The sequence below is a fragment of the Hirundo rustica genome, chromosome Z (genome assembly GCF_015227805.2).
Source record: "Hirundo rustica isolate bHirRus1 chromosome Z, bHirRus1.pri.v3, whole genome shotgun sequence".
Taxonomy (NCBI): domain Eukaryota; kingdom Metazoa; phylum Chordata; class Aves; order Passeriformes; family Hirundinidae; genus Hirundo; species Hirundo rustica.
Genome location: NC_053488.1, coordinates 32,807,045 through 32,827,281, shown reverse-complemented (window position 1 = coordinate 32,827,281; position 20,237 = coordinate 32,807,045). Strand labels below are relative to the sequence as shown.

Sequence of the window (20,237 nt, the reverse complement as noted above, 5' to 3'; positions counted from 1 at the left end):
TTCTGACAGAGAACCCACAGCTCATAGCAAAAAAAAAAAAAAAAAAACAGGCAGGATGAGATTACACTTTAATTAACTGATGTTATTTTAGAACTATAGAGAATCTTGAAATATATTTACTGTTTCACAGCTGTGAAAACTGCAGTCTTCCTGAAGAATCATTTTCGATTACTATTATAATGTATTTCACAAATTTTTATCATAAAAGTTATATAGTTTTCTTTGAGAAAGAAGTTTTCACTTTGTAATGTGACTTTGGTTTACCTAAATGCACATCAGGCCTCTTTTGATTTTTTTTAAACAAAGAGCTCCTAGACGTTTATAAAACAGCACAAGTTTCAACTATATTGCTAAAAACATCTCTGTAAGCACAAATATAGGAAGACTTAGGCCATAAAATTCCCTTTTTGTAGGGAAACCAGTTTCTTTTTTCCCCTCTACTGCTTGTTTGAGCAAGTCACCACAAACACTTTTATGTACAGACCCCATAATCCTAGACTGAGAGATGCAAAATCTGTTTTTCCTAACCCATTCTACTACCTCAAGTCTCTCCCCAAACCCCCACTGTGTGATACCCATTTTATGTCTTCTTAAACCCCTCTTTCCTGAAATTTCATTAACTATTATCCTTTATTTCACCTGCTCCTCAGTTCTCTGTCTGAGGTGTCCAACACCATTCTCCTTTCTGACATTTTCTCACCCCAATATAAACTTCATTCAGCCAAGGAAGAAGACTCAGAACAGCCTATCTGCCCAGAGAATATGGTAAAACCTTTCTTCCAAAAAACATCTGCTACCACAGACACAGTAGACTGTGCTGAGCAGAAAAGGAATCCCTGGTAATTTCATCGGCTCTCATATACTCCAGCCCTTCTTCTATTTTCATTAGCTAATTAACACTTTCCACAATAATTCAAAAGATGAAAATGAAGACTCACCACTATAAATGATACACAGCTTCTCAACAGGAATCTTAAAGATTGATCTAGCTCACTGAAGTGAAAAAAAAATATTTTCATAATAATGTAAGTGTATACAGAAGAAAAAAAAAGTCTGTTCTAATCCTGCCATGTGTGCTTTGCTACACTCCTCCAAAACAAACAGGAGACAGGACCCTGTCGTAACTATAATTTCCAACATTTTTGCTTTAGCAAATGATCAGTAACAGATCAGTTATTTCCTTTACCCACCCATATGGTTAATGCTATTGACCTGTTATTAATGAACACCAGCTTCTGAACTTCAGGTTGGTTTGGGAAATTGCATTAGATTTAGTTATTTTATACTGACTGAAAACTATATAAATACAAGCTATAAGTAGTAATCAAGCTGTCTACTGACATTTTACAATGAATTTAAAGGGACACTTACACATTGAGTTTTTCCAAGTTCTCTTGGGCTTTGTGTTTTTCACTCTTGTATGCATATTCTAACCGTTTGAACTCTTCCTTGATCATTTCTAAATCTGAAAGAGCTTCTTCTCGTCTGTTCTTTTCCACATGCACAGCTTCTTCAAGTTCTTGAATTCTTAACTACACCAAGTGATAAAAAAGCAATTGAAGCAAGTTAGGAAACACTAACATGATCTTCAGTGCTGTTCTATGGTCTGTTCTACTTTACAGTAGAGTATATTCTATTAATTCAATATAAAAGCAAATACATATGTAAAAAATATCTAACACACATAAAAATGTAAGAATACATAAGGTTCAAACCAGAGACAAATAGATATGGTGATGAAAAGTATCTTCTGTTCTCATTTGAAGGCAGACACCTGAACTGAACATTTTCAGTTCTTATTAATACTGAAGCTTTCCAGGGAAATTCTAGTTTTTAATAGACTCATGAAGTGTGGGACTAGCAATAAAGGCTACACCTTCTTTCAGAACAATGCACACTTCTAGCTTGTTCATGTATATAAACAAGGAAAAATACTTTATCAGTTATTACCCATAAAACCCAAGTCTCTAAATTTAAGGAATGTTATCCTCTCAATTCCTTTGTATGTTTCAGAAATAGAGAGGAAATTAAGCAACCTAGATCTTTTCTACTAGTTTAATTATCACTTTTTAAATTTAAGTGCCTATACATAAGATCACGAAAATAATGGCAATGCTTATTTTTGTTACTCAAAAAATAGGGATAAAAAGATACCAATTTCCCTTTTTCTTCCTTAGTTTTTCTGAATTCCAGTTAATCTGTTAACTCATATGATACTAGTAAGCAATTATCATTCCGTTTTTTCAAACTTTTTAAAAATAAACCACAATTATTTTACTGAGTCCAACACCGTGTGACACAGTTTAAGAACACAAATTTCTAATGTTCAGGTATATATACTAGGTTTATTCATACAATCAATCTTTACTGGTAACTGCAAGTATCATAACTCTGGAGCTGAAATGTACTCTGAGAAATTGTCTGAAACTGCAGTTTCAGGATGCATTATGCTCTCACCTCTGGACAAGTTGGATGTATACATTGTATCTCCAAATTGCTGTAAGTAGCCATTCAGAAGATACAGGGCGGGATATTTAAACAGTAGTATAGTTTTTAACTATAGTGAAATATTTCCCTTTCCCTAACTGTTTAAATGCTAGTGGGAATTCTCAAACTTACAAATGTGACATCTTATTTTATTATCCAAAAAGGATGTGTCTGTACAGACCCATTCCTGCCCGGAGTGTTTGAGCTTGTCAGTGGCTTCAGGGGATGTTGTGGAGAAGGCCTGCCTACGGTGTGAACAAGTGAATGACCTCCTTTCGCTAGTGGCTGAGCTTAGGGAGGAAGATGAAAGATTAAGAAGTATCAGAGATAGTGAAAGGGAAATAGACTGGTGGAGTTCAGCCCTTACATCCTTATGGGAGGCCCACCAGGAGTCAGAGGACCCATATGCCTCTCACTCTCAGGCAATAGAGGGGCACCTGGTAGATGAAGGGGAATGGGAACGGGTCCCTGCTCGGGGTGGTCGTAACAATAATCCCTCCTGCCCTCCATCCTCTAGCCAGGTGCCACTTCAGAATAGGTATGAGGCCCTGGATCTAGAGAGCCAGACAGATAATTTAGAAGAAAATTATCTGCCCAGTGAGACTTCCAATTACGACTCGTCTAAAAAATGGATTATTACCTCTAACATCAAGAAAAAAAGAAGGGTGATCGTAGTGGGTGATTCCCTTCTGAGGGGGACAGAAGGCCCCATATGTCGACCTGACCCATCCCACAGGGAGGTCTGCTGCCTCCCTGGAACCCAGGTATGAAACATTACTGAGAGACTTCCTAGGCTGATTCGGCCCTCTGATTATTACCCACTGCTGATACTCCAGGCTGTCAGTGATCAGATTGAAAAAAGGGGTGTCAAGGCGATCAAAAGGGAGTTTAGGGCACTGGGTCAAGAGGTTGATAGGACAGGTATATAAGCAGTGTTCTGCTCAGTTCCTTTGGTGGCAGAGAAAAATGATGAAAGAAATAGGAGAATCCACATCTTTAACAAATGGCTCAAGGGTTGGTGTTATTGGCAAAATTTTGGATTCTTTGATCATGGAGCAACCTTTATGGCACCTGCTCTACTGGAATCAGATGGGATACATCTCTCTGTTAAGGGCAGGAGGTTTTTAGCCCATGAACTGGCAGACCTTATTGAGAGGGCTTTAAACTAGGTTTGAAGGGGGAAGGGGATGCATCTGGGCTGTGTGGAAGCAGGCCCAAGGATGGTAAGACTGTGTTAAGGGAGAAATCAGTAGCCCAGCTAAGGTGCATGTATACCAATGCACGCAGCATGGGTAACAAACAGGCAGAGCAAGAGGCCATGGTGCATCAGAGGAACTATGATATTGTTGCCATCACAGAAACATGGTGGGATGACTCACATAGTTGGAGCACTGCGCTAGATGGCTACAAGCTCTTCAGAAGAGACAGAAAAGGGAGAAGAGGTGGAGGGGTGGCCCTTTATATTAGGGGAGTTTTGGATGTCATAGGTATTGAAACTAATGATGATGAAGTAGAGTCCCTATGGGTAAAAATTAAGGGGAAAGCCAACAAGGCTGACATCCTCCTGGGAGTCTGCTATCGTCCAGCCAATCAGGATGAAGAGGTGGACAACTTATTCTATAAGCAACTGAACAATGTTTCAGGATCATCAGCCCTTGTTCTTGTAGGTGACTTCAACCTACCAGACATCTGCTGGGAACTTAATACAGCAGAAAAACAGCAATCTAGAAAGTTTTTAGAGTGTGTGGAGGATAACTTTTTGTCACAACTGGTGAGCAAGCCCACCAGGGGAGGGACTATGTTAGACCTATTGTTCACAAATAGAGATGGACTGGTGGGTGATGTGGAGGTTGGAGGCCGCTTGGAGCACAGTGATCATGAAATTATAGAATTCTCGATAATTGGTGAAATAAGGAGAAATATCAATAAGATCTCTACACTGGACTTCCGGAGGGCAGACTTTGGCCTATTTAAGAGACTTATTCAGAGAGTTCCTTGAGAAACAGTCCTTGAAAACAAAGGAGTCCAGGAGAGATGGGTGTGCTTCAAGACGGAAATCTTGAGGGCACAGGAACAGACTGTCCCTGTGTGCCGAAAGATGAGTCGACGAGGCAAACATCCAGTCTGGATGAGCAATGAGGTTTTGAAGGAACTTAGAAATAAAAAAAAGATGTATCATCTTTTTAAGGAGAGACTGATTTCTCAGGAAGTATTTAAGGGAGCTGCTAGGGCATGTAGAAAAAAAATCAGGGAGGCCAAAGCCCTGTTTGAACTTAACTTGGCAACTTCTGTTAAAAACAATAAAAAAAAGTTTTTACAAATATATCAATAATAAAAGGAAGGGTATAACCAACCTTGGTTCCTTATTGGATGAGGCAGGCAACTTAGTAACTAAAGATGAGGAAAAAGCGGAAATGCTTAATGCCTTCTTTGCCTCAGTCTTTATTGGTAGGACAGCTTATCCTCAAGACAACTGTCCTCAGGGGTTGGTAGGAGGTGCCAGGGATCAGAATGGTCCTCTTGTTATCCAAGAGGAGGCAGTCAGAGAACTGCTGGGACACTTGGATATTTATAAATCAATGGGACCAGATGGGATCCACCCTAGGGTGATGAGGGAGCTGGCAGATGAGCTTGCGAAGCCGCTCTCCATCATTTATCAGGAGTCGTGGCTCACTGGCGAGGTTCCAGGCGATTGGAAACTGGCCAATGTGACACCCGTTTACAAAAAAGGTAGGAAGGAGGATCCTGGTAATTACAGACCAGTTAGCCTGACCTCAGTACCAGGTAAGATAATGGAGCAGTTCATACTGAGTGCTAACACACAGCACTTACAAGATGGCCAGGGTATCAGACCCAGTCAACATGGGTTTACAAAGGGTAGGTCATGTCTGACCAACCTGGTCTCCTTCTGTGACCAGGTGACCTGCCTGGTGGATGCAGGAAAGGCTGTGGATGTTGTCTATTTAGACTTCAGCAAGGCCTTTTATACTGTCTCCCACAGCATACTCCTAGATAAGCTGGCAGCCCACGGCTTGGACAGGAGCACTCTGTGCTGGGTTAGGAACTGGCTGGATGGCCGGGCCCAGAGAGTGGTGGTGAATGGGGCAGCATCCAGCTGGTGGCCAGGCACCAGTGGTGTCCCTCAGGGGTCTGTGCTGGGACCAGTTCTATTTAATATTTTTATAGACGACATGGATGAGGGCATTGAGTCCTTCATTAGTAAATTTGCAGACGACACTAAGCTGGGAGCTTGTGTTGATCCGTTGGAAGGGAGGAGGGCTCTGCAGAGAGACCTAGATCGGTTGGATGAATGGGCAGAGTCCAACAGCATGAAGTTTAATAAGTCTAAGTGTCGAGTTCTACATTTTGGCCACAAAAATCCCCTACAGCGTTACAGGCTGGGGACAGTGTGGCTGGACAGTGTTCAGGCGGAAAGGGACCTGGGGGTGCTGGTCAACAGCTGGTTGAATATGAGCCAGCAATGTGCCTTGGTGGCCAAGAAGGCCAATGGCATCCTGGCCTGCATTGGGAATTGTGTGACCAGCAGGAGTAGGGAGGTCATTCTTCCCCTGTACTCGGCACTGGTGAGACCACATCTTGAGTACTGTGTCCAGTTCTGGGCCCCTCAGTTCAGGAAGGATATTGAGATGCTTGAGTGTGTCCAGAGGAGGGCAACGAGGCTGGTGAGGGGCTTGGAACACAAGCCCTATGAGGAACGTTTGAAGGAGCTGGGGTTGTTTAGCCTGGAGAAGAGGAGGCTTAGAGGTGACCTTATCACTCTCTACAGCTTCCTGAAGGGAGGTTGTAGACAGGTGGGGGTCGGTCTCTTCCACTGGGCAGCAACTGACAGAACAAGGGGACACAGTCTCAAGCTACGTCAGGGAAGGTACAGGTTAGATATTAGGAAAAAAATTTTCACTGGAAGAATAATAAAGCACTGGAATTGTCTTCCCAGGGAGGTGGTGGAGTCACCATCTCTGGATGTGTTTAAAAAAAGACTGGACATGGCACTTAGTGCTATAGTCTAGTTGAGGTGTTAAGGCATAGGTTGGACTTGATGATCTTAGAGGTCTCTTCCAACCTCATTATTCTGTGATTCTGTGATTCTGTGATTTATTCTAATAACTTTAAAGTTTCCTGAAAAGCAGATACTCTTCTATTCTATTTATATATTTGTTTTTATGATTTTGTTATTTACTGCAATAAATCTATTTAGGTTTTTCACTGGAGCAAGTGTTCTTATTTTCTGGAGCACTTTCACAACTTTTCACTGGAAACTTCTATGAAATATTAAATAGAAGAGTTTACCTGGATGATCTCTGAAGTAAAATTGGATGCTAAATGTGATGCCCTCTCGGCTTCAATGTTTTCTTCCAGTTTCTTTGCTCTCACTGCAGCTGCCTAAAAGTACATTTTGATGATATTTAAATTCAGAGAGATGGTAATACGACACCAAGTTTATTCAACTCATTAAGTATATTGGGACTCCATACACCAAACTGATATATCTGAACTGCTTTGGAACTGTGACAACTCATACTAAGAAACACATATAACAACATATACATATATAGATTATTAACTTAATATTTCTATTTAGTTAAGTAAATTGATGTAGCATTACATTATTGCTGCATTTTTTTATAATCAGCTAGGGTCAGAAAGCAAATAAACCAAGTCAAATATTCTTCCAATTGTACCATTATTTGCTCACTTGAGGCAACATAACTATACTCTGTATGTTCTGAAATACACTGAGGTATCAATCTACATCTACAATCTACATCTACAATTTCGGAAATGTGAGACATGATGCACAGAGAAGATACTTTGAAAATGTATCTCTTAACATACTTAAGTTTAAAAAATCACAAATACTGCCACTGTACTTTCATATTGCTAAGATTCTCATAATTAAGAATGTCTTCAAAAAGCGTAAGAAGGACCCAGGGAACTACTGGCCAGTCAGGCCTTACCTCAACCCCTGGAAAGGCAATGGAGTGCCTCCTTCTCGATACCATTCTATCAACATGGAGAATAAGAAAGTGATCAGAGAAGCTGGCATGGATTCAGCGAAGGGAAATCATGCTCAGACAATTTGACTGCCTTCTATGATGGGACAACTACCTGGGAAGAGTAGTGGGTACTGTCTACCTGGACTTCAGCAAGGCTTATACACTGTCTTCCACAACACCCTGTGGACAAACTAGGAATTGTGGCCTGGATGAGGGGACAGTGAGGTGGACTGAGAGCTGTCTGAATGGCACATCCCAAAAGATTGTTAATCAGTGGCACAGGCTCTGGTTGGAGGCCTGTCACAGTTGGTGATCCCCAGATCCAAGAGTGGGCCTGGTCTTGTTTACCTTCTCCATCAGTGCCTTGGAGGAAGGGGCAGATGCCTCCTCAGCGAGTTCACTGATGACACAGAGCCGGGAGCAGTGGCCCAGACCCCGTGGGCCGTGCAGCCCTTCAGAAGGGCCTCGACAGGGTGGAGAGGTGGGCAGAGAGGAACTGTCTGAACTTCAACAAAGGCAAATGCAGGGTCCTGCACTGGGGAGGAGTAACCCCAGGCACCAGCATGGACTCAGGGCTGATCTGCTGGGGAGCAGCTCTGAGGAGAAGGACCTGGGGTTCATGAGCCAGCAGTGGCCTTATGACCAAAAAGGTCATTGGTGTTCTGGGGTGCATCAGGAAGAGCACTGCCAGCAGGATGTGGGAGGTGATCCTGCCCCTCTGCTCAGCCTTGGTGAGGCACATCAGGAATTCTGTGTCCAGTTCTGGGCTCTCCAGGACGAGAGAGACACTAAGCTGCTGGAGACAGTCCAGAGGAGGGTGACAAAGATGATGAGAGGACAGGAGTATCTCTCTGGGGAGGAAAGGCTGAGGGAGCTGGGCCTGTTCAGTCTTGAGCAGAGATGTCTGTGAATATCTGAAGAGAGGGTGTCAGGGGATGGATCAGTTGTGCCAAGCAGTAACCTAAAAAGCAGTGGGCACACGCTGACACAAAGGATGCTCCATCTGAACATGAGGAGGAAATTCTCACTGTGCAGTGAGTGAGCACTGGAACAGATTGAACAGAGAGGGTGTGGAGTCTCCCTCACTGGGGATATTCAAGAACCATCTGAACGTGATCCTGTGCCATGTGCTCTGGGATGACCCTGCTTAAGCAGGGAGGCTGGACCAGATGACCCTCTGTGGTCCCTTCCAGCCTTACCTATTCTGTGATTCTGTGAAAAATAGCTTGATTAAGATACTTTACATTCTCTAAGTATTATTCCTTGCAAACATCAGCTCCTAATCCCCTTTGCCATTAATAGAGAATTAGCAAACTATGTCCTGCTTCAGTTTTGAAGGACTCCTTAGCATCCTCCCACAGATGAACATCTGTTAATAGGATAATATTACTCAAAAATACTGCCAGCCTATTAAAAGTCAATAATAAATACAAGTGATGTGGATTTCACTTTTTAAAAAAACATTTTAAAAGTCTGTCTGAAAATAATTCTATTTTAAGTTTGACAGAAGACAAATGAAACAGTGAGGAAGGTATCTATTACAACATTCAGAGTAGAAAATGAAATTTTAAAAAAATTAAATTAAGAAATGGAAACTTCACTAAGAATATTTCACTGAATATCCAAAAGAGGAAAAACACCTTTCTGTCTTTGGCTGGCTTGTCTATTCTTACAGCAAACACTGAAATTAAAAAAAGTGATTCTGAAAGTAAAGTTTTCAGGCACAACATACTAATTCACAAACTCTGTACTGAATTCAACTTATAAGTCTTATTTTATTTCCTGAGCAACTAATTATACCTTCAACTCAACCCCATTCCAGCTGAAACCAGAGATGCAAAACACCACCAAAATGGTTAACTTATCTTCTCAAATGAAAGCCCCTGAAACTGTTAGATTTTTTCAGTCTCAAGATGAAAAATAAAAGCTGAATTAAAAAAATAATATCTTGAATGACGGCATTTGCAAGAATTAAAAACTAGAGAAACAAGATTCTCCCGAACAACTATATGCAAGTATCAGTTCTTGGTATAGCTCTTTAAAAGAAAAGTCTGTCCCTTTGAGCTAATATGACAGACACTAAATGCAAGGACAAGCCATGTGGTTCAAAGGAAACACAAACTCCCAGAAATACAGAAGCCTTAGTCCTAAGAAAATCCTGGGACAGTAAGTGAGGAAGGCAGGCAGACTTCCATAAAAAGTGCCAATATATTATTCTTTTGATGTCTGAAGCAGGAGTAATTCCATTTAAACAGTAACAATTGTGGATGTTGCCTTTGCAACAAGAATTAGCATGCCTATTCCCAAAAAAAAAAAAAAAGAAGATTGGCAAAAATTGGCATTCCAGACACAGAAAGAGTTCATTTTTACAAACAGGACAGTGTATCTAGCCTACTGGAAAAGAGTTATGATCTTCATTACCAAAGAAGAGCCAGATGTACCTGACAGCTATCCAATGTAAAGCATTCAAATAAATTCAAGATAGTATACACCCAAAAAACTGAATTAGAAACTAAAACTAAACTTTGACATCTAAGTATCATCTAACATATTATATCCCTATATAAAGGCATGAAAAAATAACTTCTTCAAAACTTGTGTTTCTTCCTAAAGTTAAACACATCAATGCCCTATTCTTTTGATGTGCCTGTTCTTCCAGAGTTTGATTCTTTAAAGCTTTGTCTCAGAACTTTGTTACAATTTTGATTTTTACAATCTTATTTAAATTAGCTCACTATAACTCCAAGAAACTAAGAGCCAGGGAAAGAAATAAATCTTTTTATTCAAGACAAGTCACTGTCAGAAATCTGATAGACCTACCACTAATTTTTTGTACTATTAGAAGCCAAAGATGAAGAGTAAGTTGTGTTCTAGCCAAAAGTCTCAGAAGATTACTCAGGCAAACCTTAACCATATTTTACCAGTCTATATACTATACCCAGAAGACTGAATACTTAAAAGAGCTTTCAGAAAAACTACAGATGTGAATTGAGGAAGTCATGTACATGCTGAATGTGGAGCACTGAATATTCTTTTTCGTCTGCTCTATGGTTACCTTGCTAAAGCTTATGCTTCATCATACCTCTAGCAAATTTAAACCAAGTGAGATGCCAGCAGATCATTGAGAAATTAGTCAGAAAAAAAATCCAAACTTCATGAAAGACATCAAACCAGCCACTACTGCTTAAGCATGGCTAATCAATACAGAGTTATTAATAGAAAGGAATTCAGATTTTCTCAGATTGCTCTAAGGAAAAGTATCTTGGTATTTCAGTCTATCAAACTCTACATCAGCCACAGAATTTGCACCTGTATTCAAAGCTGAGTTTGAAGACTCAGTTGGGAAGAATACAGCTGCAACAAAATGCCATATAGAAAATCTATTTTATTTTGCTGATAAAGGTTCAAACAGGTTCTTCTGATACTTATATGCACTTCCCTTCACAGTGAGATGCTGCATATTCCACCAGTGAGAACAATATATTACACATTCCGTGAGTAGAAGAAAAATGTCAGGGATGGGTCTAACCTGTAAAACCACAGTAAAAGCTCCAAAAAGACAAACAGGAATGAGCTTTGTTTTCCTGTCTGACAAAAGGAAAGATACTGGCATCAGAAACATGTTAGACAGGCAAACCTCTTCGAATCAAATTAAAGCTGAGAATCAGTATCCTTACTGAATCATGTCTGAAAATTTCTACAAAAAAGAAGCTGTGTGAAAACCATCTAGAGTAAGCTTGCAGGTCACAGATATCCAGATCATAGGCTCGTATCTGGGAATCAAATGGGAATACATACTGGTTTAACATGGAAAGTTTCTTATCAGGTCCAAATCCATCTCAAGATGGACCAAAACGCAAGTTCTCCACCGATTACAAAGCGTTTGCTCATCCAACATAGAAAACACTGGTTATTCAAAAGGATTCAGTCACTTGTTACTTTCATGTGCAATTAACAAGACATATGAAGGCAGACATCTTACTTAAGATAGCAGACAAACTTGTGGAATTTCAGAAATTTCCTTAGAAATTCAAGCTGATTGATTTCACCCTTAATTTAAAGAACAAAGATAGCTGGGATCAGTTGCTATGATAGCACAGAGAGAATTCCCACTTTTAAGAAACAGTAAATATAAGTGACTAAGAAAAATTCAATGTCAGCATTTAAACTTGTGGGCAAACATGCTTTATGTTTAATCTCTAAAGATTCAGTCACTTTTTTCAGTGTCACATTGCATATCAATGCTAATGTGGAGACATTTTCTGCATGCTTATGGTTTGTAATACCATTTTCCAAGCTGTCCTTTGTGGCTTCCACTTTTTTGTTCCTCACACTTGAAGCACTGCAATATTTCTGAGTATTGGTATACTCCAAACTGAAAGCCTTAATTTAGTATCCTACATGACACATTGTGCAATACCACATTTCCTGTCTGACATTTACAAAAAATACCCTTTATCAGATAAGCAAACAGTAGGGGAAAAAAGAGAAAGATACACTTGCAACACTTACTAAGCTTAGCTACATTAATGGAAGTAATTTTTCTCTTTGTTGCTTCTATTTAAACCCCTTCTGCAAGATGTTTTAGTTATCAGGATACTTACACTTACCGAACACTTAGGTACAACCACTATGTGAAATGGTCAGCCAAGACAATTTTAAGTGAAGAAGACACACATGAACCTCGTATCTGGATCACCATTCAACCATTCTGTCTGTGTGTATCTATATTCAGACTCAGATCTTTTGCCTACTTAAAAGCATTTCCCTGTGGCTCAAAGCTCAAACCAAGGGGTCTAAACACTTCTATGGGAGATGTGCTGACCACTTGCACCTAGTGTTAGAAATGCTGATACCTCTTGATCATGGTAAGGTGGAGCCATCTCCTGTCCAGAAAATAAACAACCTTTAGTAACTATAAAGTTACTTAAAATACAAACAATTCTTAACCACTGAAGTAAATGTTCTTTCAGCCTGACAGTGTAGCTAACCCTCACTTAAAGTCTACAGAAATACATATCAGTGACAGAATAGCCATGCTTGACTTGCGTTACACTGGACGAACAATTGCACAAGCATGGGAGCTGCAAGATAAGCCATATGCTTGACTTCAGATTAAAGAAAGGGTAAAAACAACTAGGTCTGCAAAACTGATATAGTTTGGCTGCCTTTAGATAAAGGCCAAGTCCATTCCTATCTGCTACTGAGTTGCAGCTGGAGAAGCCATGTGAGCTGCACTCTCTTTCTAAAAGAAAGTCCCTTGTGGGGGAAAGATGCCTCTTGGTTCTCATGCTCAGTAGATTAGTAAAGTCCTTCACACGAATTGACACTGTTACTCTATAGAAGCACATAGACAAGACTCATAACTTGTTACTAGCTCCTCCTGAGGGCTACATAAAACACTATTGGAACAACTTTGATCTGAAAGTAATATAAGACTAAGCAGTCTACAAACTGGGCTTCAATAATATAATGACACAGGAGATTATGAAGAGGAAGCTCCTCTCTGAGATGAAGTCTATTAGCATAGAATCATTAAATAGTTTGTGTGTGGAACAACACTAAACATCACCTTCCACTAAGCCATCTTGCTCAAAACCCCATCCAACCTGGCTTTGAACCCTGCCTGCAGTTTCTACAGGCAACTAGTTTCAGTGCCTCATCATCCTCATAGTAGGGAAACTCTTCATAACATCTAATCTAAACCTACTGTCAGTTTAAAGCCATTCCCCCTGCTTCTATCTCTACATGACCTTATAAAAAGTCTTTTTCCAGCTTTTTTGTAGGCTCCTTTTTGGTACAGGAAGGCTGCTATAAGGTGTCCCAGAGCCTTCTCCATGCTGAACGGTCAGTCCCAAGTCCCTCAGGTGCTCCAGCCCCCTCATCATCTTCATGGTTCTGCCTCCTATGGACTTGCCCCAACAGGTCCATGTGCCTCTTATGTTGGGACACCAGAGCTGGATGCAGCACTGCAGGTGGGGTCTCAACAGAGCAGAGCAGAGGGGCAGAATCCCCTCCCTGGCCCTGCAGCCAACACTGCTTTCAATGCAGCCCTGGATGCAGATGGGTCTCTGGGCTGTGAGTACACATTGCTGGCCCATGTCCAGCCTCCCATCCCCACAGGTCTTTCCCCGCAGGCCTCTCACTCCATTCTCTGCCCAGCCTGTATTCATGCTTGGGATGTCCCTGGGGCAGGTGCAGGACCCTTTACTTGTCCTTGCTGAACTCCAAGAGGTTTACACAGACCCACCTCTCAAGCCTGTCAAGGTCCCTCTAAACGGCATCCCTACCCTCCAGTGTGTCAACTGCCCCACACAGCTCAATGCTGTCAGCACAGCTGCTGTGGGTGCACTTGATGCCGCTGTCATCACTGACAAAGACGTTAAAAAGCACTGGTACCAATATCAATCCCTAGCTGATGACTACTCTCCACTTGGACATCAAGCCATCAACCATAACCCTTTCAGGGCAACCATCCAGCCAATTCCTTATGTGCCAAGTGCTGCAGTCATCAAATCCATGTCACTCCATTTCATAGACAAGGATGTTGTACAAGACAGTCAAATGCTTTGCAGAAGTCATTATGTCAGTGAGTTTGTCACTCGAGAAATATAACTTTGGAGACATCAGAGAGCTCCCATTACAAAACCTGCAGTGCTTAGAATCCGCTAAGTATGTGGTACTATATATTTTTATCTAGAGAAAGTATACCTCTTTAGATATATACATATAAGTATACTATGTACTAAGCATGTAGTAACTAATGTATGACAGTCACAGTAGCTAGAACTCCTGGATGACAGTTATGCACTGTGGAGACTCTCTGAAGCAGAAGATTAAGTAGATGTAAGCTGCCAAGAAGTGTGCATTCACAGAAAACAAACAGTTTAACAGTCAACAGACTGTTGAGGAATGAGTCCTTTCTTACAGCGCTTGGAGCTTTTACAAGCCTTTCTGATGAGAACCAGAACTTAATTAACAGTGCACCTTATAAAGAGAAAAAAACCCAAAATTTATGTTTCTAGATTCGTGAGGAGTTAGTTTTGTTTTTGGTTGCTATCTAAACTTAGAGAGAATAAGAAATAAACCCACAGCCTTCAAGTATTGCACATACATACACCTCATATAAATACAGATATTAACCATTCCCCAAGTCCTCTTTGCATCACAGCAGCATTACCAAGCTAATACAAGCACACTTGTTTAGCACTGCATGTCAGTATACATAGTGGAGGCAAGGGAAGTAGAAAAAGCAATGTGAAAGCTAAGGGAATAGCATTTAAATGGAAACTAGAAGTCTCAGAAATAAGACAATATACTCATTCTCAGAAATTAAATAGACCAAGTTATGGAACATTTTCCAGGACTCATAAGAAAGACGTAAAAATTTTGAGGGACTTTGACCTTCAGCTTACCTAGAGTTGGCAGCTTCAAACACATTAAAAACAAACAAACAAAAAACAAAACAAAACAAAACAAACCATAAAACCCCAAACAAAACAAAACCCAAAAAAACCCCACAAAAAAACACAAAAAACCCAAAAACACCCACAAAAAAACCACCCCACACAAAACCCCCAAACAAACAAAAAACACCACCAAAAAACCCACCCCCCAAAAAAACCAGAAAATCATTACATTTATAGGAACAAGGCAAAGAGTTTGAAATTTATGAACAAATTATTTTTTTTCTTGTGGTACAGTCCACATTCTCATTGCAAAACCACTTTCCCACTCATATTTTTGGCTCGATACATCAAAAGAAACATTATTTTTATACAAAAGTTTTCTTGTCTTTTTCAAGTATTTCCCAAGAATCTTACTAGCAATTGAGCTAAAGGCTAAAATAAAAGACACTTGCTCTGGAAAACAGATTATCATAAAATTAAAAATTTATTATCATAAAATTGTTCTGGAAAATTGATTATAATAGTATTATCTTGGTGAGTTCAATAGCAATAGATCAATACTTTATTTAGCTACTGATTCTCAGGCTAAAGTGACAGAATAATACCTGAGGTTCTCAATTTCAATTTTTCCGGTTCAGTGTGTTTTCTACTTCAGAAGCACTCCAAATCTATGCAACACATTGGTATCACTGCAAACTGGAAAGCTAGCACGTTAGACAGTGCAGCAACAGCTTTCTTTCAACTGAAAAGTCCACAGACACTTACCATTATTCTTTCTCTTTATTTCTAACTCTGGAAACTAAAACTTCCCTTTTTTTGACCATGATTAGAGTAATCACTGAAGGATAAAACCAGACCTTGAAGGAAAAAAAAAAAAAAAAAAACCAACAAAACAACAACCCCACACACCAAAATTGGGGGAAGGCAGATTTTTTGCACATTCTTTTCTTTATAACAGTCTGCTGGATAAAATTCTTCATAGAAGTGTCATTGTACTAAAAGAAAAAAAATTTAAATTTAACATTTCTTTCCATTACCAAAACCCAAGTATTTTCCCATGGGTTTCTTCCTTATGTCCAGCAGAGGGTAGGAAAAGAACATATTTGTGAACTCCAGAAATGTTTATTTCCATTGCTTTTCAAGAAGCAGCACATAATAAAATATTTTAAGATTGAATTTAAGTAGAATTACACTAATTCTCAAGCAATCACCTTACGAACTTTCTTCTCTTCATCAAGAACTTAAGTACACATTTGCTAACCAAATTATTATTAACATGAGGTACGCAGCATGGAAACTGAAGATCTGCATCCTATATCCATCAACTTCAATCTATAGTCTAAAAATTCTATAAAGAGAGATTAAAAAATACAGATCTATTTCATGAAAAAATGTAGACTATTCTGTCTGGGGTGTGCTATTTTAAGGCTTCTATATCTGAATGGAAATTCAGCTTGGATACTGATATCATGATGCATTTAGTGGATGAAGGAAGTTGTGGATGTTATACATCTAGTCTTCAATGAAGGCTTTGACACCATTTCCCACAGCGTATCCCTGGATAAATTTGCTGCTTATGGTGTAAATGGGTACACTGTTTCCTAGGTAAAGAACTAGCTGGATGGCCACACCCAGAGAGTGGTGGGAATGCAGGTACATCCAGCTGGCTGCGGTGAGGCTCCCCAGGGCTCAGTACTGGGGCTAGTCTTGTTTACTAACTTTACTAGTGATCTGGATGAGGGGATTGGATGCACCCACATTTGCAGATGACACCAAGCTGGGCAGAAGTGTTTAACTGCTGGAGGGTAGGAAAGCTCTGCAGAAGGAGCTGGAATGGCTGGAGAGATGGGCCAAAATCAGAGCCATGACATTCAACAAGGTCAGGTGCTGGGTCCTGCACTTTGGCCACAAGAACCCAAGGCAGTGCCACAGGCTGGGTGAAAAGTGGGGCAGCAGAAGAGGACCTAGGTGTGCTGGTGACAATTGCTGAACATGAGCCAGCTGCGCCCAGATGGCCAAGAAGGTCAGTGGCATCCTGGCCTGTACCAGCTACAGTGTGGCCAGCAGGACCAGAGCAGTAATTGTCCCCCTGTACCCAGCACTGGTGAAGCCACACCTCCAATCCTGTGTTCAATTCTGCGGCTCTCAATTCAGGAATAACATCAAAGTGCTGGGGGCATGTCCAGAGAAGAGCAACAAAACTGGTGAAGGGTCTGGAGCACAAGTCCTGTGAGGAGTAGCTGAGAGAGCTGGGATTGTTTAGCCTGAAGAAAAGGAGGCTCAGGGGTGACCTTATCACTCTCCACAACTGCCTAAAAGGAGGCTATAGCCAGGTCAGGGTCAGTCGCTTTCCACAGGTAACAAGTGACAGAATGAGAGGAAATGGTCTCAACTTGTACCAGTGGAAGTTTAGATTGGATATGAGAAAAAATTTCTCATGGCAGGGGTTGCAAAGCATAGACGGAGGCTTCCCAGGGAAGTGGGAGAATCACCATCTACAAGGTTATTGTGTGCCCTTTCAGATAATTACACATATGAAATTTACTTTTAACATGGTACAGTGAGATACAAGCTGCCAACAGGATACGTATTGAAGTTTATCCTAGTTTGGTTTTTTTGATTCAGATACTTGTGTTAATTTTGTTTAACTTTCAAATGCAAGAGGTTTCATCACATACTTTTCCTTAATCACTGCTTAAATAGCTATCCTTATCAATGAGACTAATTTTTCTGTAGATTGAATGCTTTCTTGCATTATTAAGATATTCAGAAAATAGTTAAACAAAAATTCAGAAGCAAAAAAAATATTTTTAGCATTTTAGCCTTTTTAGCATTTCCCTGATAAGACCATCATTAGGGTATAGCAATTGTACATTTTCAAGGAACTGCGTCCTTTCTTTTCAGTTACAGATGGTGGGTATATTCAAACAAAATATTTTAAAAGATAAATTATCTGCTCCTTGCTTCTCCTCCTTTCAGCTCATGACTTCTTTGTTAGTATACAAAAAGCCATGAAGTCACAAGAAGAGTCCTTACTCAAGTACTGGGAAGCAAAACTTGGTGTTTTTTAAAAGGGCTATTGGAACTTCACAGTATGCAACACTTTCCAACTGAAGGCAAATCCACTGAGGCCAATAAGTGCAGCTCAAAATACATGACAATAGATTTCCTGTAGAATTCTTTGAGGGTATAAAGGTCTACCTTGTTGGTCAATAAGTCAGTGTTTTTAGTTGATGAGCTTTGATCTTCCCTGTAGGAATTTTCTTTTGTGCTTCATCTTTAATGCAGGACTCTAACTACCTAAAAATCTACACTTAAAACATTTCTTTAGCCTGTAAGAGAAAAACAACAGAAAAAACCCACAGCTGAAAACTATGTCACTTGTTCCTTTAAGTTTTCACAATATTTAAGAAATGACAGTTCTTTTAAATCCATTGCAGAAAATATTTAAAGCCGCCTTTGGTAGAAAACATGTATCAGGATAAAGAACTGTGCATTCACTATGCTTTTCTGCAACAACTAATGTTCTACCAAGAAAATCTTGGTCCAGACTGTACGAACAGAAAACATAACAACTACAAAGCCTATCAGTGAACAAATAAAACATTGAATCTTAGGAGGAAACTAGCTATTTAGTGTAAAGAGCATATTTACAAGACATTATTCCCAAAGACGAGACTTCTCAACTATGGCTGTCACTCAACAGAGAGGAAGACTGAACCTGCAGTAACTAATTCCAGACAGGAAGGGGCTGCTGTATGACCATTGTGATCTTTCCATCTTCTACTCCCTCACCTAGTACATCTGTGTTTTTTGCAGCTTCAGCAGATTGTCCATCAGAATTCCAATAAAACAAAAATATAAGAAGATAGACAAATTAAGACTCTAGATTTTCTAAAGTAAAGTTAGCCTTGTTTTCACACTTAGATAAACCTTCTCCTATCTGCTGTTTAAACAAGGCTCAAGCCAGACTCACAATAAAAGTGGCATTCACCTGTTCAACATTTTCTGCAAAACAGATGTTCAATATTTTGTTCATCAAGTACACGGAATTCCAGCCCAAGTGGAAGGTTCCATCCCTCAAAAATGAAATTGCTCAGTGTCAGTGCTTGTTGAGACTAATAGCAATAGTCAAAAAGCCTTACTTCAAGCTCCTTTTTAAGTTTCTTCTCTCGTTCAGTGCTGCATTTAAGTTCATTGGCCTGGCATCTCAGCACCTCATTGCAGCCACTGTGTTCTACCTCCACATCTCTCAATTTCTTGCGTATATTTTGCAGTTCATTATTCAGCTCCTAGGAAAAAAAATAAGGCATTAAGAGTTACTTTTACTAAGATAAAGTAGAGGGATCAAAAGAGGAAAGACTGCATCAGAACAGGTTATTAAAATCTAATACATTGGCACATGTCAACCATTTACCCAGCAACAGACATGTTCTTCATTCACCACCAGATAATATGTACTGACTCACAACCCACTACAAACATGACCTTCTGCAGTAATACTAAAATCAGAGCCAATTCTCCACAGGAAATCTTTCTCTAAAGAAGCACAAGGCTGCTCTTCCAATCTGGCAGTGTTGGAGAGGGAAACAGTGACACGCACTTGCTGAAATGATACATAGACAAAAGCTTTACTTTGTTATTATTTTAACTGTTAAAATTTCAAATCAAATAACCAGGCATTTGTTGAAAATTACTCCCATAGATTAAATATTCTTAATTTCTACTATTCTGAGGACTTTTCTGTCTAGAAACTGAATTTTAAAAAATAGCTACATGATCTATGAAGTTCTTTGAAAGAAAAATAATTAAGCTGTTCCCCACCACAATTTCTCCTTTTGGAAGTTGAACCAAGCTACAAGTTGGTGTAATTACTAACACTATGGGACTCAGCAACTCTGTGGAGTCACTACTACAAAATATTCATTCATGGCACACCAGACACAGAGGAAAGTAGCCAAATAATGAGCCCCCAATAGCCTAGTTCATGTTTAAGCTGGAGATTCCAGAAGCATCAAGAAAGAATAGCTTTCATCTAGTGGACAGGAGTAAGCTTTTCCATAACTAGCACCAGAAACATTACAAATCCAGTGACTTAGGTGGAGGACCTTTGGAGAGTCAATTACTTTCTGTGCAAAACACAGAAATATTACCGTAAGTCCTCCTGTTCATTTATTCCTATCGTTTATCGTGGCAAGAGACATTTTGTGAAAATAAACCTGGTCTACAAATCCTGCTATTACTCTTACATTACACAATCTTGTTTCTGAAAATTACTAATCATGAGGCATCTGCAGAGCAGGGAGGAGAAGGAAAAGAAAATTAA

At 39.9% G+C, this 20,237-nt stretch overlaps 1 protein-coding gene across 1 annotated transcript in view; it reads right to left on the bottom strand.

Moving 5' to 3' along the window:
• The window catches only part of CCDC171 (coiled-coil domain containing 171), a 164,957-nt gene that overhangs the window by 125,616 nt on the left and 19,104 nt on the right, over nucleotides 1–20,237 (bottom strand). Inside the window, exons 7-9 of the mRNA XM_058424068.1 lie at nucleotides 19,057–19,203; nucleotides 6,796–6,888; nucleotides 1,372–1,532 (exon numbers count right to left, since the gene is read on the bottom strand). Coding sequence (XP_058280051.1) covers nucleotides 1,372–1,532; nucleotides 6,796–6,888; nucleotides 19,057–19,203 — 401 coding nt within the window. The remainder of the gene's footprint in view (nucleotides 1–1,371; nucleotides 1,533–6,795; nucleotides 6,889–19,056; nucleotides 19,204–20,237) is intronic.